The sequence below is a fragment of the Salmo salar genome, chromosome 21, assembly GCF_965601325.2.
Source record: "Salmo salar chromosome 21, fSalSal1, whole genome shotgun sequence".
NCBI classification, from domain to species: Eukaryota; Metazoa; Chordata; class Actinopteri; order Salmoniformes; family Salmonidae; genus Salmo; species Salmo salar.
In genome coordinates, this window is record NC_138311.1 from 38,164,469 (window position 1) to 38,180,000 (window position 15,532).

At 40.6% G+C, this 15,532-nt stretch overlaps 1 protein-coding gene across 1 annotated transcript in view; it reads right to left on the reverse strand.

Moving 5' to 3' along the window:
• Window positions 1-15,532, reverse strand: part of LOC106582203 (receptor tyrosine-protein kinase erbB-4) — a gene marked incomplete at its 5' end in the record, with an annotated part of 240,979 nt that overhangs the window by 99,850 nt on the left and 125,597 nt on the right. Inside the window, 2 exons of the mRNA XM_045704751.2 lie at window positions 8,004-8,048; window positions 14,183-14,337. Coding sequence (XP_045560707.2) covers window positions 8,004-8,048; window positions 14,183-14,337 — 200 coding nt within the window. The remainder of the gene's footprint in view (window positions 1-8,003; window positions 8,049-14,182; window positions 14,338-15,532) is intronic.

The following is a 15,532-nucleotide window of genomic DNA, read 5'->3' on the forward strand; positions in this document are numbered from 1 at the left end:
ACTCTGTGAAGCATTTATTTGGGCTACAATTTCTGAGGCTGGTAAATCTAATGAACTTATCCTCTGAAGCAAAGGCAACTCTGGGTCTTTCTTGTGGCGGTCCTCCTGAGAGCCAGTTTCATCACAGCTTGATGGTTTTTGTGACTGCACTTGAAGAAACTTTGAAAGTTCTTGAAATGATGGACTGTCGTTTCTCTTTTCTTATTTGAGGTGTTCTTGCCATAATATCTACATCTCCCATTATTTTACCAAATAGGTCTATCTTCTGTGTACCCCCCCAGCACAGCTGATAAATGAAATGCATTCCAGGTGACTACCTCATGAAGCTGGTTGAGAGAATGCCAAAAATGTGCAAAGCTGTCATCAAGGCAAAGGGTGGCTACTTTGAAGAATCTCAAATATAAAATATATTTTGATTTGTTTAACACTTCTTTGGTTACTACATGATTCCATATATGTTATTTCATAGTTTTGATGTTTTCACAATTCTTTTACAATGTAAAACCCTTGAATCAGTAGGTGTGTCCAAACTTTTGGGGTTCAATTCCCCGACGGGGAGGAAGGAGTAGGCTGTCCTTGTAAATAAGAATTTGTTCTTAATTGCCTTGCCTAGTTATATAAAGGTTACACTAAGAGCAGAACATTTCTGCACCCACATTTTTTTTTATTCTAGTCTAACCAATACCCAAACGGAGATTAAGTGAAAATAAAAATCTCATTGATTTATTAAGACCAGTCCCCATGCTTGTCTCAGAGCAGCGCAAAAAGGTGCTAAAATAGTTGGAGGCTTTTCATTCAAATCCTACTGCTTCTAACTTCAATATGCTCTTTAAATAAATAAGACCTACACCACTTTTAACAGCACATTACTCAACACTAGTGAGACTCATGTCGCCTACGGTAGGCCTACAGTATATTGAAAAATATAACGTGACTCTCCGCCAATAGTTAAATATAGAGGATAGGAGGATTCTAAATTAAAACCAAAAGCTGCCTCATGGGTCTCCCAGTGGCGGCCGACACGGGTATCGAACCTGCATCAGCCAGTTAAGTTCTTTTATACATGTCTAGGCTCCGAAGAAGTAGACTCCAATTAAGCCCTGTTGTTTGTAAAGTCAAATTAAAATGAAGATTATTGTTGAAATGAATTGGTCGACTGGTGTAGATTTTCTCCATCTGTTGGTGTGCAACACTTGCATAACAAGTTAGCTATATTTTCAGCACCAGCCACTGTTCACCTCCTATTGATTGTGCTGTGGTTGCCACCAGTTTATTTTAATGTAACCTTTATTTAACTAGGCAAGTCAGTTAGGAACAAATTCTTATTTACAATGAAGGCCTACCCCGAATGACGCTGGGCTAATTGTGCCCCGCCCTATGGCATTCCCAATCACGGTTGGATGTGAAACAGCCTGTATTCGAACCAGGGACCGTAGTAATGCCTCTTGCACTGAGATGCAGTGCCTTAGAAAGGTCAAAACAAATAATTTGTTGCAAGTTGGGGAGGGGGATTTTTCACACCTAGCTCGGCTATTAGACAATTCTTTAGTAAAGGTTGAATAGTCTTTTGTTCAGCTAATAGCCCATCCTAGAAACGTTGTTTGCAGACTTCACAGTCTGCTACAGTAAGTACGCTTGTGAAAAACAAAATGTCTCCAGATGTCGAAACACAGAATATCTAAGAGGATTTTATATAATTATAATGTGGAGTTAATAATAATAATAATAATAATAATACCTTTCCCCTTTCCACTTGTTATTTAGACCGGATTGTTACTCTCATCTCGATCCTCGCTCTCTTCCACACGTCATTCTCCGCCTGAGTGGCTCGCTTGTGGGTGTGCAGGCAGGATATGGCAGCAACTTTGATTGTGCGTCAAAAAATCAGCATATTAAGTATGTATGAAGGTCTGGTTATTCACAGGCAAATAGTAATATGCTCTAAACCACTCTGGTGGCAAACTTGCTGCTCTGTTTTCAATTGTCCACATGGGTGGGAGAACCTATTCAGGTAAGTAAATACATTTAAAAAATGTTTTAAAAAACGATGTATGATTGGCTTCAGTAACTAGCTACACTGCATTTTAACTCAAATGAGCTGCCAACGTAGCTAGCTAGTTTACATGCTGTATACACAACTAGCTAAGTTAATTACATTTGACCAGCTACCTCACTTCATATTAGCTAGCTATCCTGATATATTTAACACCGTAAAATACATGTGTAGGTAGCTAGCTAACAGCCATGGAGGAGAGTGAAAGGATAGCAGGCCCAGCTGTCAAAGTGAGAGAGTGGGATATTCTGGATAGAGACGGTACTTTTGTGTAGTTCCAGTCCTTAGAAGTGAGGACAGAGAACATCGTATTCAGTGCTGTCTAATTTGAGTATAATGAAGTCTGTTTCTTGTGAGGTTTTCTGTCCTCGGATACAGAGAGCTGTTAAAGCCTGTCTGCAGATAAAGAGGTCCCAACGAAGAGCAGCGGTTCTCAGTCCTGGTCCTGGGGACTCAAAGGGGTGCACATTTTTATTTTTGCCTAAGCACTACACAGCTAATTCAAATGATCAAGTCATCATCAAGCTTCAAGTGGTATTTATGTATTCATTTGTGACGCAATCCTTGATATGATCCTGCTATTGCCACATGCTACAGATGCACATGTATCTATCTATCCCAATGTTATAATGATTTGTTATAAGGGATATTATACTTTAGTAATAACCAATTATCTAGTCATGTAAAAGTCTAATAATGACATTATATTCTATTGTTTGTCCTCATGTGTCTGTTTTTTAGCATAAAGTACCACTTAGTGTGGACACCAGGTGAGACCACACACACACAGATTCCTGTTGAACACAGTCTCTTTAACCACATTATATTCTCAATAACAGTCTCTCTCCTTCACTTCATCCCTCTCCCCCTTCTCCCTAAATCCTCTTGGTTATATCAGCTGTGTTGGTGAACCCCTTCCGCATCTGAACTAGCTGACATAGAGGGCACAGCATGATCATAGGTGAGAGGTCACTTGGTTGGGTCAACAGAAGTATTATTAACCTCTTGTCGGTCGCCTAGGATAGGGGGCGCTACAGCGATTTTTGAAAAAAATTCGTGCCCATTTTAAACGGCCTCCTACTCAAACTCAGAAGCTAGGATATGCATATAATTAACCTGTTATGGCTAGGGGGCAGTATTTTCACGGCTGGATAAAAAACGTACCCGATTTAATCTGGTTACTACTCCTGCCCAGTAACTAGAATATGCATATAATTATTGGCGTTGGATAGAAAACACTCCAAAGTTTCTAAAACTGTTTGAATGGTGTCTGTGAGTATAACAGAACTCAAATGGCAGGTCAAAACCTGAGAGATTCCTTTACAGGAAGTGGCCTGTCTGACCATTTCTTGAACTTCTTTTCCATCTCTATCTTTTACAAAGGATCTCTGCTCTAACGTGACACTTCCTACGTCTTCCATGGGCGCTCAGAGCCCGGGAAAAACCTGAATGTCGTCATCCCAGCCCCAGGCTGAAACACATTATCGCCTTTCTCAAGTGGCCGATCAAGGGACTGTGGGCTTAGGCGCGTGCCCTGGCCGCCCCCGTCTTTGTGATTTTTCCTCTGTTTGCCGAAAAGGAGATTCCCGGTCGGAATATTATCGCTTTTTTACGAGATAAATTGCATAAAAATTGATTTTAAACAGCGGTTGACATGCTTCGAAGTACGGTAATGGAATATTTAGATTTTTTTTGTCACGAATTGCGCCATGCGCACGACCCTGATTTACCATTTCGGATAGTTTCTGGAACGCACGAACAAAACGCCGCTATTCAGATATAACGATGGATTATTTGGGACCAAACCAACATTTGTTATTGAAGTAGCAGTCCTGGGAGTGCATTCTGACGAAGACAACAAAGGTAAGAACATTTTTGTTATAGTAAATCTGATTTTGGTGAAGGCTAAACTTGCCGGGTGTCTAAATAGCTAGCCCGTGATGGCTGGGCTATGTACTTAGAATATTGCAAAATGTGCTTTCACCAAAAAGCTATTTTAAAATCGGACATATCGAGTGCATAGAGGAGTTCTGTATCTATAATTCTTAAAATAATTGTTATACTTTTTGTGAACGTTTATCGTGAGTAATTTAGTAAATTGTTAGTAAATTGCCCGGAAGTTTGCGGGGGGGTATGCTAGTTCTGAACGTCACATGCTAATGTAAAAAGCTGTTTTTTGATATAAATATGAACTTGATTGAACAAAACATGCATGTATTGTATAACATAATGTCCTAGGGTTGTCATCTGATGAAGATCATCAAAGGTTAGTGCTGCATTTAGCTGTCTTCTGGGTTTTTGTGACATTATATGCTAGCTTGAAAAATGGGTGTCTGATTATTTCTGGCTAGGTACTCTGCTGACATAATCTAATGTTTTGCTTTCGCTGTAAAGCCTTTTTGAAATCGGACAGTGTGGTTAGATAAAGGAGAGTCTTGTCTTTAAAATGCTGTGAAATAGTCATATGTTTGAAAAATTGAAGTTTTTGTATTTTTGAGGAATTTGTAATTCGCGCCACGCCTATCATTGGATATTGGAGCAGGTGTTCCACTAGCAGAACGTATAGATGTAAGAGGTTAATACTTGTGGATAGAAAACACCCTAAAGTTTCTAAAACTGTTTGAATGGTGTCTGTGAGTATAACAGAACTCATATGGCAGTCAAAACCCCGAGACCGATCGTAACAGGAAGTGGAATTCTGAATTGCGAACTTCATCACTTTGCCTATAAATCACACCGTGAGCAATGGTTCATTGAGCACTTCCTATTGCTTCCACTAGATGTCCCCAGTCTTTACAAAGTGGTTTGAGTCTCCTACTGTGAAAACTGACAGAATGAGACGCTGTGGAAAGTGGTCACATGGAGAGGGCCATCACCATTATGACGCCGGCACCCCTGGCTACCCTCCCCTTTTGAAACGTTTAGAAAGACAATGCAATCGTCCCCCTTGAATCTTATTGGAGCTCTGGTTGAAAAAGGCCCTAAAGATTTATGTTATACAACGTTTGACATGTTTGAACGAACCTAAATAAAATTTAAAAAAAGCATTTTATTGAAAGAGGAGTCCCGCGTCCGACGGAGCTTTTGGAGCAGCCTTCAGAAGGCGCTAACAAGAACAAGCTATTGGGACGTAAAGGATTAACTTTTTCGAACAAAAATACATTTGTTGTGGACCTGGGATTCCTGGAAGTGCTTTCTGATGAAGATAATCAAAGGTAAGGGATTATTGACAATAGTATACAAGAGTAGATTTGATATGCGATTGTTCCAAGATGGCGCTGACCTGTAACGGTAGCCTATTTTTCTGAGTATCGCATCCCCTTTTATCGCAAAGTGTGATTACCCAGTAAAGTTATTTTTAAATCTGGCATTACAGGTGCTTTCAAGAGATATTAATCTATAAATCTTAGAATGACAATATTACATTTTAAAAATGTTTTCGAATAGTAATTTAGTAAATTGTAGCGCTGTTTCACCGGATGCATTTGAGGGAAAATAGTTAGTCAACGTCACGCGCCGATGTAAAATGCTGTTTTTATATATAAATATGAACTTTATCGAACAAAAGAATGCATGTATTGTGTAACATGATGTCCTAGGAGTGTCATCTGATGAAGATTGTCAATGGTTAGTGCTGCATTTAGCTGTTTTTTGGTTATTTGTGATGCATGTGGTTGGTCGGAAAATGGCTATGTGGCTACTTTTACGATATACTCCTCTAACATAATCTAATGTTTTGCTTTTGCTGTAAAGCCTTTTTGAAATCGGACAACGTGGTTCGATTCAGGAGAGGTGTATCTATAAAACGATATAACATAGTCCTATATTTGAAAAAAATATATATTACATTTGGTTATGCTAATGGCGATAGGGTTTTTCGCTGGATGTCCGCTGGATGTCCGTCCCGCGTACGGGACGACCCCGACAAGAGGTTAAAGAGATGCTTTACATTGAAATACAGATAGAGATGTAGTAATCCCAGAGTTAATGATCCAAGGTCAGTTTTGCATTTCACCTCCTGATGATTATGATGACTGACAGTGTTAGAATAAAAAAAACAAGGCTTAATCATGCTCTTTCTCTCTCTCTCTACATCTGTCTCTCGTCTGCAGGTATGTTGATGTGAGGGAGGAAGACATTCCCGTCATCGCCACCTCACCCACTCTTAAGATAACCTTCGGGCCAACTGGGGACCCAAGGCTGGTTAGGAGACACCGCTAGAGACACTATGTAATTGTGATGAACTGAGAGAATATTAGGGTAGCACTGTAATTCATTAATCATATGCTGTCTTCCCTGCGCCTCTGTTTTACCTCTTTCCCTTTCTGCCTTTTACACCTCTCTCCCCACCTCCTCTTTCTTTCTCTTTTTTTATAATGCACACTGTATGTGCATTGAAGTACAGATTGAACTTGTATTTATAACAAAATATTAGAATTATAATATTTATAATGCATGTATTATGTATTTATAACACCTGGATAATGAACTTTCAATAAAGCGTTTCACATTCTCCACTGGTTGAAATTAAGTATCTCATTGAAATACTACACCTTTCCTGTGTCCTCAGATTAATAAGAGATGAAGGGAGTCAGATACGCATAGGAGGTGTAGTGTACTGTTTTTTGTTCTGAATGTATGAATTACAAATCAGCCTTTACTTACATCATGTTTCTAGTCTATTGCATAGTTACAATGTGGAATCATTGATTCCCAGGAGCAGGAGTGGTGAACAATGTTGAAGTGTATAATTGTAATACATACATGCAGACACAGCATCATTCAAAGAATGGAGTTTGATACACCTGGTATTGGATATGACTGAAAAATAATGTCTCACAGAGATTCATACCTGAACCGCACCTTTATTTGCCAAGGAAGAGTACATGATCAGTGAATATATACAATGTACAGGCTACAATGTGGGAATCTCATGCGTAGTAATAACTACATGTATATAGGACTTGCATCCTTGGCACAATAAAGTTATTATATTCTACTCAATCCATAGGCTTCATTAATGCCATTCAGATACATCCATAGGCATACAGTTATTTTATCCTCCACTACACAATAAGCAAGTACATAGATAGCTAGCTATGTTACTTCAGCTGCATTGCAAGGAAAATATAAGCAAGGCAAGCTTACGCAATTGGAGATTCAATTTGCAGTAAATGCTTTAGCTAGCTAGATTCTTACATCCACTGTTTCAATAGACGACAGCCTGGTTTGCTGGTTTTCTCAGGAGTCCCAAAACATTAAACAACACGAATTACAATTTCATACTAATTTCATAACACTAGCTAGCTAGCTGGCTAATGTTAGCTAGTCTGGCTAAATAGTAATTTTCGTAAATTAACTTTATGACCAACAAATATGCACAATCGTTTGTCTCTACATTAACAACATATTCCTCTCAATTGTAAATTTTTTGCTTGACTCGTTATGACATTATAACTACTTATATTTGCTACCCCCGTAATGTTTTGTCAGCCATCTTTGCTGAAGAAAGTCACCTGCGACGGGTGGCTCACGTCAAATTCGTCATTGGAACCACTCGATATGATTGGTCATATAAAAACCTTGGGACCCAAATGCATAATGAGTGCTCTAACTCCCCCTTGCGGTGGTCTGGAGCAATGAAGCCGTGATGCTGGGTACCTCTAAGTCCTGCGGTGTAAACTCACAACTTTTAAAGGAGGGACCACTGTAGCAATAAATATAAGCCTTGCTCAGTGGGCACAGTTGGTTGTCATGACATTTTCTGCTGGGAAGAAGTGTGTGTGTCTCTTATCTTTTACTATTGAGCCCTCGTCAAAGATACATTTCAATGCATAAACTTGTACTTACAAATCGCAAATAAATCAAAGTTGAACTTGTGTCTCTGTGTACGTAGTCTGTCATTGGGACAGAGAAGGAAGTGACAGTAGGGATTTGAAGAGATATTTACCTGTCCATCATGCCAATACAGTCCTGCAGTCTGGGTCCAATACACCTGGATGAGGGAAAGGAACAACACACAGAGTTAATGAAGTAACAGAATAAATCAGTCAATCATCCATGAGATCACAATCAATCAATCACTTGACTGGACATTGGCCTTGAGTGTCTGTATCAGTGTCTTGAATATGTCTTATATCTCCTAGACCTGTGTCTGTATGTTCTGTCAACAGAAAAAAAAACAGTCATGTCAGACAGTCCCAGAGATGAAGGGGAGTCCGGAGTCAGGACGTTAGGGAGTCAGGACGTTAGGGAGTCAGGACGTTAGGGAGTCAGGACGTTAGGGAGTCAGGACGTTAGGGAGTCAGGACGTTAGGGAGTCAGGACGTTAGGGAGTCAGGATACTGCATGGTGAGGCTATTTGATGTTTAGAGGGAAAGGAATGGTAACAGAGAGGATCTTTGATTCTATTTCAGTCTGTCTGAACTGAAGGGCTGCCTGGGATAGAGTGTCAAGATGGCATTTCCACTGCATTGTGTTCTTTAACAATGTCGTTATGTGTACATGGAGTAGTGAGCTGCCAGCCTGCCGCTCAGCAGGAAATAGAACAAAGACGTGACAGGGCCAGCCCGGTGAACTGACTGACTGCAATACCAAAAGATATCTGCCCCTTCCTTCTGCAGCTGAAAATTACAATCGTAGGATTCACAGCACTCAAAGAGCAGATCGAGAGTGGAATTTCTCCCTCTTTCCCTCTCCCCCTCCCTCCCTCCCTCCCTCCCTCCCTCCCTCCCTCCCTCCCTCCCTCCCTCCCTCCCTCCCTCCCTCCCTCCCTCCCTCCGTCTCTCTCTCTTTGTCTTGCTCTCTCTTTTGCTCTCTTTCTCTTTCTCTGTGTCCCTGTCTCTCTCTCTCTATCTCATGCTCTAGCCCTTCTATTTCTCTCTCTCCCTCCCTCTCTCTCTATTTCTCTCTCCCTCTCTCTCTATTTCTCTGTCTCTCTCTCTGTCTATTTCTCTGTGAAGTAAACAATAAACAAAAGTGAGAAGAAATTAAAAACAACAAAGGTTTCAAAAGGATTAAGTCATTACAAACATTATATTATCAGATATGTACAGTGTTTTTAACAATGTGCACAAAGTTGTAGTACGAATATGTTGTTTGTGCTCCACTGGTTGTCCCGTTTTCATGGCAACAGGTCAAAAACCTTGCTGCTGTGATTGCACATTGCGGTATTTCGTCTAACAGATATGGGTGTTTATCAATGTTTGATTTGTTTTCTAATTCTTTGTAGGTCAGTGTGATCTGTGGGAAATACAGTATGTGTCTCTGATATGGTCATACCTTTACCAGGAAGTAAGGAAGTGCATCTCAGTTTCCACCTCATTTTGTGGGCAAAGGGCACGTACTGTAGCCTTGCTTTCTGTCGAGAGCCAGGTCTGCCTATGGCGGCCACTCTCAATAGCAAGGCAGTTAATGTACACAGTCTGTACATAGTCAAGGATTTTCTTCATTTTGGGTCTATCCCAGTGGTCAGGTATTCTGCCACTGTGTATTCTCTGTTTAGGGCCAGACAACTTTCCAGTTTGCAAACATTTTTGGTTGATTCTTTCCAGTGTATCAAATAGTTATATTTGTGTGTTCTTATAATTTGGTTAGGTCTAATTGTGTTGCTGTCCTGGGGCTCTGTGGGGTCTGTTTGTGTTTGTGAACAGAGCCCCAGAACAAGATGGCTGAGGGGACTCTTCTCTAGGTTAATCTGTAGATGAGGGCTTTGTGTTGGAACGTGTGGGCATCACTTCCTTTTAGGTGATTGTAGAATTTAACAGCTTTTTTCTTGATTTTGATAATTAGCAGGTATAGTCCTAATTCTGCTCTGCCTGCATTGTTTGGGGTTTTGCATTGTACATGAAGGATAGTTTTGCTGAATTCTGCATGCAGTCTCAATTGGGTGGTGAGTGGACTCCAGACCTCACAACGTTAGAGAGCAATGGGTTCTATAACTGATTTAAGTATTTTTAGCCAGATCCTAATTGGAATGTCAATTTTTATAATTATTTTGATGGCATAGAAAGCCCTTCTTGCCTTGTCTCTTCGTTCACAGCTTTGTGGAAGTAACCAGTGGTGTTGATGTTTAAGCCGCGGTAGGTATAATTCTTTGTGTGCTCTAGGGCAACGGTGTGTAGATACAATTTGTATTTGTTGTCCTGGCAACTGGTCTTTCTTTGGGACACCATTATTTTTGTGTTTCTGAGATTTACCATCAGGGTCCAGGTCTGACATAATCTGTGCAGGCAAACAAAACAGGCCCTCCTTGGTTGGAGACAGAAGCACCAGATCATCTGCAAACAGTAACAATTTTACTTCAGAGTCTATTAAGGTGAGGCCGGGTGCTGCAGACTGTTTTAGTGCCCTCGCCAATTCTTTGATAGATATGTTGAAGAGGGTGGGGCTCAAGCTGCATTCTTGTCTCACACCACGGCTCTGACGAAACAAGTATATGTGTTTATTGCCAATTTTAACTGCACATTTGTTATTTGTAAAAATGTATTTCATAATCGTGTAAGTTTTCTCCCCAACACCACTTTCCATCAATTTGTATAGCAGACCCTCATGCCAAACTGAATCAAAAGATTTGTTGAACTCAACAAAGCATGAGAAGACTTCCCTTTTGTTTTTTTGTCAATTAGGGAGTGCAGGGTGTATTTGTGGTCTGTCGTCTGATATTTTGGTAAGAAGCCAATTTGACATTTGCTCAGGAAATGTTGGAGTCTGCTGTTGCAGAGGATCTTTCCGTGGTTACTGTTGACGCAGATTCCAATGTAATTATTGGGGTCAAATTTGTCTCCACTTTTGTGGATTGGGGTGATCAGAACTTGGTTCCACATGAGCTGAGGATAATTATGAAGAGTTTAAGAATAGCCAATTTGAATTTGTGATCTGTATATTTTATCATTTAGTTTAGTATATCATCAACACCACAGGCCTTTTTGGGCTGGAGGGTTTGTATTTTATCCTGTAATTCATTCAATGTAATTAGAGAATCCAGTGTGTTCTGGTAGTCTTTAATAGCTGATTCTAAGTTTTGCAAATTATCATGTAAATGTAAATGTGTTTGCTCTTGGTTATACGTTACAGTGCCTTCAGAAAGTTTTTTTTATGCACAATACCCAACAATGTCAAAGTGGAATTATGCTTACCAACATTTTTACAAATGTATAAAACATTTGCTTAAATGTATTGAGTCAATAAGTATTTAACCCCTTTGTTATGGCAAGCCTAAATAAGTTCAGGAGTAAACATGTGCTTAACAAGTCACATAAAAAGTTGCATGGACTCACTCTGTGTGCAATAATAGTGGTAGACATAATTTTTGAATTACTACCTCATCTCTGTACCCTTCACATACAATTATCTGTAAGGTCCCTTAATCGAGCATTCAACCACAAATACCAGGGAGGTTTTCCAATGTCTCGCAAAGATGGGCACCTATTGGTAGATGGGTAAAACAGACATTGAATTAGGTTAGTATTGTTGATCCAGACATTGAATGTCCCTTTGAGCATGGTGAAGTTATTAATGACACTTTGGATGGTGCATCAATACACCCAGTCACTACAAAGATACTGGCGTCCTTCCTAACTCATTTGCTGGAGAAGAAGGAAACCAATGAGTGATTTATTTCACCATGAGGCCAATGGTGACTTTAAAACACTTACAGTTTTAATGTATGCGATAGGTGAAAACTGAGGATGGATCAACAATACTAACCTAATTCACAGAGTGAAAAGAAGGAAGCCTGTACAGAATATAAATATTCCAAAAGATGCATCCTTTTGTTAACAAGGCACTAACGCAATATTACAAAAAAATGTGGCAAAGCAATTCACTTTTTGTCCTGAATTCAAAGTGTTACATTTGGGGCAAATCCAATACAACACATTACTGAGTACCACTCTACAATTTTCAAGCATAGTGGTGGCTGCACCATGTTATGGGTATGCTTGTAATCATTAAGGACTGGGGAGTTTTTCAGGATAAAACAGAAAAGGAGCTAATCACAGTCAAAATCCTAGAGGAAAACCTGGTTCAGTCTGCTTTCCAGCAGACACAGAGATTAATTTAACTTTAAGCTGGACAATAACCTAAAACACAAGGTCAAATCTACACTGGAGTTGCTTACCAAGAAGTCACTGAATGTTCTTGAGTGGCCGAGTTACAGTTTTGACTTAAATCTACTGAAAATCTATGGCAAGACCTGAAAAGTGTTGTCTAGCAATGATCAACAATCGATTTAAATGAGCTTGAAGCATTTTGAAAATAATAATTGGCAAGTGTTGCGCAATCCAGGTGTTGAAAGCTCTCAGAGACTTACCCAGAAAGACTCACAGCTGTAAAGTATTGACTCATGGGTGTGAATACTTACGTAAATGAGATATTTCTGTATTTCATTTTCAATAACTTTGAAAACATTTCTAAAAACATGTTTTCACTTTGTCATTATGGGTTATTGTGTAGACGGTTGGGAAAAAGAAATACATTGAATTCAGGATGGAACACAACAAAATGTGGAATAAGTCAAGAGGTATCAGCACTTTCTGAAGGCACTGTATATGGCCAAAAAGATTGGAGAATTGGTTTATCCATACATGTTGGATAGATAGCTTTCATGTTGTTGTTTATCTAATGTGTTCCAATTTTCCCAGAAGTGATTCATACTAGGGTTACATCACATCGAGCTGTTTTCTGACATGCTATTCCTTATTTTTCTTTGTGTATTTCTGTACTGTTCTAGTGTTTACCCATACTGAAGGCATACGTTCTGGTTTTCTGGGTCTCTGAGTTTTCTGTTGGATAGGATTCTACATACATTTTTTGGCATTCTTCAATAAACCATTTCTCAAAAACGTAGCTGATAGATGAAATATACTGTTAAGTCTTCCTACTGCTAAGTTTACACCTTCTTTATTGCAGGGAAACATTTTGTCCAGGAAGTTGTCTAGTAGGGAATGCATTTATTGTTGGCCAATAGTTTTTTGGCAGGTTTCTACACTACCCTCCTTCCATCTATAGCATTTCTTATTAAAATCATGCAGTTTGTTCGGCTTCGATACCTCATGATTGTGTATTGCTCTTTTCAAGTAGACTGTGATTTTGCTGTGGTCTGATAGGGGTGTTCGTTGGCTGACTGTGAACGCTCTGAGAGACTCTGGGTTGAGGTCAGTGTTAAAGTAGTCTACAGTACTACTACCAAGGGATGAGCTGTAGGTGTACCTACCATAAGAGTCCCCTCAAAGCCTACCATTGACTATGAATAGACCCAGCATACGACAGAGCTGCAAAAGTTGAGACCCATTTTTGTGTGTTGTTTTGACGTAGTTGTATCTAGGTGCTTGTCCTCCTGTGTGCTAAGGGAGTCGGGTTCTTGCCCGTTTCTGGTGTTGAGGTCATGTACATGTCCCTGTGCCTGGAAATGGTTGATCTTGGTCTTTGTTGCTCAGCTCACCGCCTGGGCATCTGTCTCTCTCTTTCTCTCGCACCAGGGTGTTTTGCAGTTCATGTGTGTGCGTGCATGGGTGCGTATGTGTGTGTATGTGTTTCTATCATCCGTAGAGTCTACAGACACTGATAAACCTTGGCTGGATACGGGTTCACAGTTATATGTGAGATCAGCACCTAGAGGAGCATAGCAGTGTGTGTGCGTATGTGCGTGCATTGCTAACATGCGTGCATCCGTGTGTGTGTGTACTTGCCCGGTACTTTCCCGGGCTTTGTGCTTTACTCTGCTACTGATGAATTCAAAGTGTGTGTGTGTGTGTGTGTGTGTGTGTGTGTGTGCGCGCACGTGTGTGTGTGTGTGTGTGTGTGTGTGTGTGTGTGTGTGTGTGTGTGTGTGTGTGTGTGTGTGTGTGTGTGTGTGTGTGTGTGTGTGGTGTGTGTGTGTGTGTGTGTGTGTTGTGCAAAATAATGATCCAGAGAGCTGTTGTGTTGTGGATGAAACAGAGCATGAACCAGAAATTGTTTTCCTCTTGTTATAATGTTGACATTGGCCTTACAATGGGGATCATGTACTCTGTCCTTCTAGGATCGTTAGTCATTCAGACTGCTGATGCGATACGCAACAACAACGCAAACGTGCACATGCTGCTGGAAGCCAAGACACAGACATACAGTATATAGAATGTAGCTCACCCCTGAGTGCAGTTAGAGTGACAGGGATGACACTCGTTGTTGGCCTCGGCATATTTAAAGATGAAGCTGTTGGCCCCCTGAAGGCCGTCGGGACACTTATCCACACAGTTAGGACCATCTTTAAAGTGGAGACACTTCACACAGTGATCCGGACCCTGAGAGAGACAGAGAGAAAGTGAGGGAGAGACAGAGGGAGAGAGAGGGGGAGGAAGATAAATATTAGTGATATGATAGTAATAGGAAAGGAGAGCAAGCAAGGACAGGGGAGAAAGGTTGAGTGAGAGAAACAGAGAGATAACAGAGAGATATGAGAGATGAGACAGAGAGAGATAGAGAGAGAGAAAAAAGAGGGAGCGAGAGAGAAGGGGAGAGAGAAAGAGGGATAAAGACGAGCGATATAATAGTAGAGGAGAGAAGATTGTGGGAGCGAGGAAAGGAGGAAGACGAGACGCATAAAACACCAGCAAGTAGAGCTGGAGATAATAACCATCCCTCACAGCACACACAATGACCATAACAATCAGCACAGACACCATTTATGAGGTTAATATGGGCTAGAAGAGGCAAGGGAAGGGGAGGGAATAGAGGGAGGCAGGGAGGGAGTAGACAGAGGCAGGGATGAAGGGAGGCAGCTGAGGGGACCTCACTGTATGGGTCTGTATGGGTATCAATAAAGGCAACAGAGAGAGCTCAACAGGGAACAATATCCCTTAAGGTGCAGAACAGAACAGAACAGAAATAAATACATATGCATCGTTATGTGGAGGTGTTTTGTGCAAATGTGCACATATGTACGAGTGGGTCTGAGAGGATGTGTGTGTAAGTGCTCGTGTGTGTGTACTGTAGGCATAAATATGCAAATTAAGTACATTCACAGTTATAACAATGAAGCTGGTACTCAATTAGTTGTTTTATGAGTGTTATACCCATGGCGTTGAAAGGCAAAGGCTTTACTATAGCCAGTAACCTCATCTCATCTCACAGCCAAACTAATTTATTTGAGACTGCAGCAAACACAGTGCATCATGGTCTACCACAACATACTGCACCCCTGTTGCCAAAACACCCCATGTAAACTCATCTCTTATTGGTAACCTTGGACTCACACAATAATAATGGCATGGCAATGACAGCTACTCTTCCTTAGTGATGTTGTCCATCGTTGTATCACTAGCTAGCGCTCAACAATGTACACCATGCACATCATCCCCATGAGAGAGAAAGAGAGAGAGAGAGAGAGAGAGAGAGAGAGAGAGAGAGAGAGAGAGAGAGAGAGAGACAGCGAGAGAGAAAGAGAGAGACAGAGACAGAAACAGACAAACAGAGAGACAGAGGGAGAGAGAGAAAGAG